Source organism: Trichechus manatus, unplaced genomic scaffold (genome assembly GCF_000243295.1).
Source record: "Trichechus manatus latirostris isolate Lorelei unplaced genomic scaffold, TriManLat1.0 scaffold00038, whole genome shotgun sequence".
NCBI classification, from domain to species: Eukaryota; Metazoa; Chordata; class Mammalia; order Sirenia; family Trichechidae; genus Trichechus; species Trichechus manatus.
Window position 1 is genome coordinate 9,286,893 of NW_004443974.1, and position 9,233 is coordinate 9,296,125.

The 9,233-nt window shown below is 39.2% G+C and overlaps 1 protein-coding gene across 9 annotated transcripts in view; it reads right to left on the reverse strand.

Annotated features, from left to right (window-relative positions):
• The window catches only part of GOLGA1 (golgin A1), a 57,063-nt gene extending 50,988 nt beyond the window's left edge, over positions 1 to 6,075 (reverse strand). For 2 of the 9 annotated variants that reach the window (XM_023730728.1, XM_023730732.1), the window contains exon 1: positions 4,173 to 6,075. In XM_023730728.1, coding sequence (XP_023586496.1) covers positions 4,173 to 4,307 — 135 coding nt within the window. In that variant the 5' untranslated portion in view covers positions 4,308 to 6,075. The other 7 variants (XM_023730726.1, XM_023730727.1, XM_023730724.1 and 4 more) reach the window with 7 other exon arrangements.
• Between the last annotated feature and the right edge of the window lie 3,158 nt (positions 6,076 to 9,233).

The window sequence follows — 9,233 nt, forward strand, 5'->3', positions numbered from 1 at the left end:
TACATTTAAACTATCTGTGATCACTGAAAGGCTTTTTAATGTACCTGGGTCCTAGCCTCTCTATCTGTAAAGTAGGAGGAGCTCCATCTTCTCCCTCTATAATATAAAGGAGATATAAAAATACTAAACAGATAAACTTTACACACACACTCAATCAGTGGTAAACAAAGTACATAATATAAATATATTTACAATGATAAAAAGAGAAAATCACTTTATTTTACCAAAGATAAGGTCCGAGGATAAGGGGGGAGGGTTCTTTAGTGAGTAGTAATGGATCAAAGGCTGTGTCTGTGACAAAGAATCTATCACTGAGATTGATAAAGTTACCGGGCTTCAGTGTTCTCATCTATAAAACAAAGGGATAGCAATCTAAAGCTCTAAAATGCATCAAAGACTTTAGCACATAATATGCTTTCAATAAATCAATACATTAATGAGACATCAATTTCTCCTAACAATCCAGATGATTTTAAAACATATGGGAACTATTACTAGTTTGGCACTGTTTATTATTGCTAATAAATAAGTAGTAATATTTATCTTTTTGCTTTTTATTATAAAAATTTTCAAACATATAGAAAAGTAGGGAGAATGGTTTAATGAACATTCTCCATCTACTTTAATAATTGCTTACATTTTCCCATATTTGCTTTATCACTATTTTTAATTTGCTGAAGTACTTTAAATAACAGACACCATGACATTTCATCCTAAATACTTTGATAAACATTTCTAAAAATAAGGACATTTTCCTTTACAACAACAATGCCACTATCACACTTAACAAAATCAAAAATATTATCTAATACTCAGTCTTTAATCACATTGTTCTCTTTTATCCCCAAAATATCTTTAACGGTGGTTGAACAATTCACTTCAAATATTCATTTGCCCATCCAGTCATTCGCGCATTCTGTATTTACTAAGAGTCGGTATGAAATTAAAAGGAGAGTCTTTGGAGTCAGAAGACGTTTCTTAAAGTCCCAGCTTCACCACTTATAAGCTACTGAAACTTGGGCAGATGATTCAACTTTTCTGTGAACTGATTTCCTTATATGTAAACTGCGATAACAAATATCTACCTCATAGTGTTGTAAAGAGGATTAAATAAATCAATACTTGTCAAGTTCATAAAACAGAGCCTACCATATAATTAGTTTTAATAAATGTCATCTATTACTAGTAGTATAAGAAATTGTTGATTATTACTGTCAGTAAGACATCCTATGTCTCAGCACTGTACTAAGCACCAGGAACAGTAGTGTAACAAAGAGTCCCGGCCTAAAACAGCAGCAGCAGTAGCAGTTAACTACTAATTATGAAATGCTTACTAAGAGTCAGGCACTATGCTAAATGCTTTATACATTATGCAGAAGAGAGTCAACATTAAAGGCCTAGGACTGCTATCCTTAGAAAGGCCTACTTGTAAAGTTGGCCCTTGGCTGGCATCTGGGAACTTAAGATAGCAAGAGGGTTCCCACCATTCCTTGATAATAGTGGCTCACCACGCCTAAACTAGTTGGACAAGTAATATGGTTTATGCTGAACATCTGCTTTCCTTCTGAGCCTGGCATTTTGTTATTTGTCAGGCAAAGGATGCCTACGTGATCAGCCCCCAATAAAAACCCTGGGCACTGAGTCTCTAATGATCTTTCTGGTAGACAACATTTCACACACGATGTCACAACCTGTTGCTGGGGGAATTAAGCACATCCCGTGTGACTCCACTGGGAGAGGGCTCTTAGAAGTGTGCATCTGGTTTCCTCCAGACTTTGCCCCACAGGTCTTTTCTCTTTGCTGATTTTGTTTTGTACCCTTTCCCTCTAATAAATCATAGACGTGAGTACCACTATATGCTGAGTCCTGTCAGTTATCCTAGTGAATCATTGAACCTGGAAGTCATCTTGGGAATCCCCGACACACATATTTTAATAAAGATAAGTACAGTTCCTATCCCCATTTTACAGATGTAGAAACTAAGGCATAGAAAAGTGAAAAGAACACAACGAAATCCATACAATAATGATGGAGCCAGGAATCAAACCAACCTGACCCAAGTCCCTAACTGCTACACTCTAATGAAGCTCCCAGTTTAGAGGGAGAAACAAACAATTAAATCATCAATAACAATGGAGTATAATAAGTGCTATTATAGAAGTAAGCAGAAGACACAGCATCAAACTCAGTTAAAAGGGGCAAAGAGTAGGGATGTGTGAGAGGGGCAGGTTGGGTCAGAGGGGATTCCTGGAACTAAAATGTGAGCTGAGTCTTGAAGGAGGTGTAAGAGTCAGCCACAAGTACACAAGGAGAAAGGGGAAGGGAGACAGGAGACATTCCAGGGGGATAAAACAGCATATGAAACATTTGTAGGCATGAAGGAATGTGGTCCATTCCAGGAGCACAGGGTGTAGGAAAGTGGAGTAAGGTGAGGCTGAATAGGTAAGCTGCAATGAGACCCTAACAGTTTACCATTGTACTACAATAATGAGTATATACTTCATCCCAAAGATGATGGGGAAGCCGCTGACGGGTTTTAAGCACTGAAGAGACATAAATAAATCTGCTTTTTAGAAAGATCACTTTGGGGAGCTACTGGAGGCATAGAGCTCAGAGAGGCTGCCACATTTGTCCAACAAAGAGAGAAAGATATGGGAGTTCAAGAAAGCAAGCCTGAACTAAAACGGCAGTACTAGTACATGTACTACTAGTAGATGGGGTAGAGAGAGCAAGTTTGAGAGACAATTAGGAGATGGAACCCAAAATACTTACGGACTGACGGGACACCAAGAAATGAATGAGGAAAGAGTCTAAAATGTCTCCAGGATTTCTAGCTGGTGACTTAGGGGGATGAAGGTACACAATTGGAGATGGAGTTAATGAATTCAGTTTTGTACATTTAGAATTTGAGATGCCTAAAGTAAGGCCTCTAGGTACAGAAATACAGGCAGTTCGACATAAGGGTCTGGAGATAAAAAGTGAGGATCAGACTTTTTATATAGAAAGTTCAAATAGATTACTTTAGAAATCTCAAAATCCTGAATTGAAGTCAATCTCTATATCTAGAATACATTCTGTCAGCATGAAGGCAAAGCAGGTTGTTCTACTATAGAACTCAGCATTAAAACTATATCCTTCAGCATGGTATTCAAATGTGCACTTACATTTCCTGTTAAATATAGGAGCCAATGCTAATTTCGATCTGGTAATCTACTGCTCCACCCCAATAACCTAATAGCTCCTGCCATGTAATATGACCAGGGTTTCAGGCATAAGAAAGGAGGAGGAAGACTCATCTGACCACGGAAACAACTCAAATGTCTATCGTCAGGAAACGGGAGAGATAAATTATGCTCTTTTCAAATGCTGGAATCTTATACAGCAGTGGGGGAAAAAAAAAAAAAGAACCACAACTTCATGTTAGTAACAGGTTGAGTTTAAAAAGAAAAAAAAAAGTCCAAGAGGACCACCGATGGTAGACTATTTTTATAAAGCTCAAAAATAAGCAACATTAAATATTTTTATGCTTTATTCTTTACATATACATTACATACATTCCTTTATTTATATCAAGCATTACATCATATCACTTTTTAAAAGGCCATCTTACTTAAGAGGATCCTGTCACATGCTAAAGACACATTTTAATCCTTAGGCATGACATTTCCCTAACATGGCCACATCCTCATTTTCTGAAATCTTTACAGCCACAAAAGTACTTTAAAAAGGGACATACTACTATCACCAGTTACATCTTTGACAATTTTCCATCAACTTTCCCATAAAATTGACTAACTCTCGCTAAAGCCCCACAACTCATAGACCATGTTAAGTAACAATGATTTAAAGTTACATGTCTGCTGAGAAAATAGGCACAAGCATTTTGAGACATGAAATGTAATAGAAGATGCACAAGGCATAGAGATGGAAAAAGACTACAAAAGGACAACGTAGAGACTATGGAAAGGGACTCAGAAAAATAAGAAAAAAGGAAATAGGAAAGCACCTCCAAGTAAGAAAAATCAGATGTGCAGGGTCTTGTATAGCTACAAACCACAAAAACTATGAAATAATCACATAATTTTTTAAAGAAAATATTAAAAGGATTCCCAATATTATTTAAAAAGAATATTGGCATGAACCAAATACTCAAAACTACTAAAGATACTTACAAAGTCATCTCCTGAGTCAACTCCCACAGAAGCAACTGATTCCTTGCTCACTGACCGTGGGATCCTAGTAGCACCTCCTGGTTTCTGAGCAATAGCAGTCTCTTCTGCAATTTTCTTCTTTAGTTTTGCAAACATTTTTGCTGTGTGGCTATCCTGCACTGCTGACCAGCTGCTGAACCACCACAGTACCCCTTAAGACCAGCGACCAGGGATTCAGTAATAGGAGCCTAGAAAGTTCCAGATATCCAAGCCAGCTGCATTCCCATTTAAATTTGGGGCAAGGGTTTATGGCAACACAGTGTCTATAAATCAGATGAAAGAGATAAACTGTAAGTTAAACACTGGAGAGATTTCACAGCCGAACTGCTACGTTAACCTTCAGGTTTCAAAATGAAGTTTCATAACTTTACACACATACTTACTAGAACACCGTTACTAAACAATTAAAAAAGCACTCAGGTGCTTCATATGCATATACAGATGAGGAAATCCATTCTCAGGGAGGTAAGAAACCTGCCCAAGATTGCTTAGCTAAGTTGCAGTTAGTATTTGAACTCAGGTCTCTTTGACTCACAAGCGCCTACTCTGTTTTTATTACATCATGTTGGCTATGGTATATGATACATTTAGTAAAACTTCACAGGGCAAACGTTACTCTCATATAATGCTTTTGAATCCTTCCCCCAGTAAAATGTAAGTTAAGTTTAACTACACTTAGTACCTTCTTTTTTAAAGAAAGCAAAAACATATGAGCATATGATGGTCCAGGACAGTTTGCAATCAGCTGTTTCCTAGCAAAGGCTGACAACCTAGAAAAAAGCAGAAAAGCCAGGCAAGTATATTGTGTAGCTATCAGATATCTTTAAGCTGTTTTTCCTGGAAATGCTGTGCGGCTCTGAGTTTGATAAAATTACCCCAAATCACATTTTTCTTTTCATCAGAATGTTTGAAATGATATTCAACATGAGATTCAAACATTTTTCCCCACCAATGGTACATTAAACATTGATACTCTGGTTTCAACCTTAACTTTTCCTGTATTGTGAAAGATATCTACGCTCTACTCTAAGATTAACAAATGACTTCTTACCACTTTAGATTAAGTCTGTGCAATTTTTCAAAAACTTTACCTTCAATGTCTGTAAACCACCTACTCACCTGGCTTATCTACTAGATTTAAAACAGCTTGGAGATCAAAGCATTCTGTCCTGCATGAAGACAAAGATAAAATACATTGGATAGTTCCTTTCAAGTGTGAGGCCTCAATATTTGGGGAGGGGGGAGAGAAAGAAGAGGAAGAGAAGGCACCGGGAGTTAAGCGGAGAAGAAAACCGGTCACTACCACAACTCTCAGTGGACTATTCCCCCCACGCCCCGATCCTAGTCTCCTCTGCATTTAGATTTGCTTAAGAGCTCCACTTAACATACACAAAGAACAGAATCTCACTGTAGTAGGTTCCTAAATCTCACTTCTCCTAGGGAGCCATGAGCAAAACATCTTGAATGATAGATATTAAGGTTTCCGAGTGCTGGTATTTATTTTTCAGTTGATTCTGACAGCCACACACCGTTTACCTGGCCAGACTCTGGACTGTCCGGTCATGGACCCTTGACTCACACTAAGAAAGTCGCTGAGAAGAACGACAGCAAACTTGGGTAAAAGACAGATGCCCAACTCCCAGGAAGGCAGGCAGGTACCTGGCCAGGGTCAGCCGCAGCAGTTTCGATCCCACTCCCTCGTTCCCTTCGGACTTGCCCGTGCTTGAACTGTCAAAGAAGGGAGGGGTCCAATGTCTCTCCCATTTGACAGTAATAAAACCGAGACCCAGAGGTCTCGCAGGGAGGAATCCCGGAACCCCAGACTCCAGATTCTCAGGCCGGGGCAACTCGCCGCCCCGACCGCCCCCACCCCCACCCCCACCGCCTTTTTAATACCCCGGTACCGCCCCTTGCCCAGGATCTTGGGCACCCCGTCCAGGCCGCTCTGGGGGCAGACCAAGGCCACCGAGAAAACTAGAGGCCTGTTCACGTCCGTGGAGCCTCTGCTCGCGCATCTGCCGCTCTCGGGGCAGCCAGCAGACCCCGCCTCCCTAGCCTCTCCTCAGCGCCAGCCCGCGTCACCAGCCCCCACCGCCGGCGGGCGAGCGGAGCAGCGACCCGGAACCGCACTTTCAGTAGCACGCCGGAAGTGGCTGCGCACGGGGGCTGTCCCACCGCGCGCATGCGTCCGCGTGCTGTCACCGCGGTCAAAAGTGCGAGCCTCGGGGTGGCGGTTGGGCCAGAGCGGCTGGAGGGCGCGGGCGGGAGGCCGGGCGCACCCTCCTGCCGGCTCGCCACGTCAGCTAGCGGCTGATCTCGCAGATGACAGCTGGGTAGTGGACTAGCCTTTCTTCTTTCCTTTTTTTTTGAAGGGGCGGGGCGGGGCGGTAGAAGTGGGAGGAGCCTCATGGCAAAGGGAAAGAACCTCATTGGTGCTGTTGGGCCAGCGTCTGCTGTGCTGGATAGATCCCCCGCCATAGTTTCGCTGCTTGGCCTGCGTGCCAGCCACGGAGGCCAGCAGGGCGCTTCCTTCCATTCCTCTTCTCGCTGCACCCTAGGCTATGCAGTAGATGATCACTGAAAGTCTGTGCCTCCCTCTTCACACAGCAGCCTGTGGCTTCAGAAACTAGTACTGGGATCTCGGGCCTTGTACTACTGTTTTAACTTTTGTGCCTTTGACCTACTATAGGTTATACATTTTGTAATTGCAACTCAATATACACAATGTATAACAAAGAAAAGTTTCTAAAATCATACCCTTATAATTTGCACTCTGATTATTTTAAAACACGCTGGCACACATTAATTTCATTATAAAATAATGGGCTGCCTCCTTTTGATAAAGTCCAGGGAGGTAAACTGCCTTATTCAAAATGGCACTACAAATTAGTAGTTGATGTCGGGTCTCCAGACTTGACCTCTGCCAGGCATCCCACATTAAAGGAGCTTTTGTTTCTTGCTTCACACCCAACACCAGGCTCAATCAAGGGTCAGCAGATTCCACCTAAATCTGCTGAAGACATCCCCTTTCCCTCCGTGGGTTCTAGTTTTGACCACCAGGAGGAGGGCAGAGACTAGGATGCAGAAGAAATTTACAAACTAGAAGAATACTCGTCTATTCCACAACCCCAAGATGGTTTAAAGCATTTTAAGTGTTATCTGAAAGAAGCAAACCATAAGTTTAGCATTTTTGTTAAAAATACTGAAGAATTACAAAAAACTTTAAGCAAATATGTTTATTTTTATATTGATGATACACTTTATATGTGGATTCAAGATACAAAATTCATTTACAAGAGTTCACACCTGATGAATGTAATCACATTCCTAGAGAACATCAATGCAAAAATGTTTAAATACACTGACAACAAAAATCATATATTCTGTAATCATGTTATTCAATAAGAATCAAAACAATTTTTAACTTTCCATCTGCTACTATTTAAGTGCCCTCAAAGTAGTAGGCACTGCACAACAGAAGAAAACATTGAAGACAAGGGCCTACTGAATCCTCTCTGTAGAATCACAGTGTTTCCTCTGAAATTCATTTAGTAGTTAGTGAAAGGCTTGCTATACTTTATGACAAATCACATATCTGATGAACTCAAGAAAAAAAATGTTTCAACAACTTCTCAATTTCTAAAATCTATGAAGTACTAACCGTAACAGACAAAACAGAAAAAGGCTGTTGGAAAGAACAAAAGAGCCTTGTTTAAGAATATGTATGGCTTAAACAATTTTGAAGCACAAAAGACAAGACTTTTACAATACCACAAATGTTCAAGTCAAATGATATGGACAATATAATTTTCCCCCTTAGTCACTGGTAGTAAATAGCCCCTTCAAAATTTATACTACTGATAACACATAAAAACTAGTAAGCCCAAATGCTTTGCTGTCTAACAGAGTTGAATTGATGGATTTTGTTCTAAAGTATAAACCCACATCACCCAAATTTTAATACAAATGAGCAACAAGACAATGTCTCAAGGATTACAGTGATTTGTGAATAGCTAGATAGGGAACCAAATAACTTCATTATTTGCACGACAGATTAGCAGCACTTGGATGAGAATTGTTATGTGAAAATCATTGTGCTTCAGTGTCTGAAGGAGAGCTAATAAATATAACTCTATAATCCCTACAGTGTTACAATTTAACATTTCAGTTACAGACAAGCACAATTTTTTAAAAAGTATTTCACACTACTAGAAAATCAAGTAATTATATCCTCTAAATGTAATTTCTGCTATGATTTAAACAAATGCATTTTTGTCTAATATCCATAATGTAGAAAATATGTTCACTATTATTTTCAGGGAAAAAAAGATCAAACATAATTTAACTCCTATTTGATAATCTTAATCTCTAATGATGATCTGAATAAAGAAGATATTCAACCTTACAATGGAAACTGCTCAGAGAAAGTAATGTGGTCTGAAATTACAATAATCTCTAGAGCAAAGACAACTTGATTTATAACTGCTTCATCTGATTCAGTGATTAATGAAGCCACTATTTATTTATATTGTTGCTACACAATGACGATAACCTAGTTGGGTAAATTCCTTGTAAATTCTTCTATGAAAATGTTAGGACATTGCATCTGCCTTTTGTATTATCTAAGACCCTTCTACCTCAATTGGAAGTATTCTCCAAAATATAGGACTCTGATTGCTGAACGGCAAGATTTACTAGAAATAAAAAACATTTGGAGAACTAGCCATATGGTCTGTGTGGCTGAAGGAATTCATCCAGATAACTAATAAGCCATAAAAATCAAGTTCTAAAATATTTACTGAACTATTAGTTTTTTAAAATTACATAATAAGGAATCAATAGTAAAAACAAAAACCATTCCTCAGGAAATAGTAATAAGAATTCTTATGGCCCTAAAACATTTTAAGCAATTATTTCCTGTAGATTTTTAATATAGCTCGATGCTTAATTTAGAAAAAAATTAATAGCATGCAAATGAGATGGGAATAAGATTTTTAAAAATACAGTACTTATTTATCTATG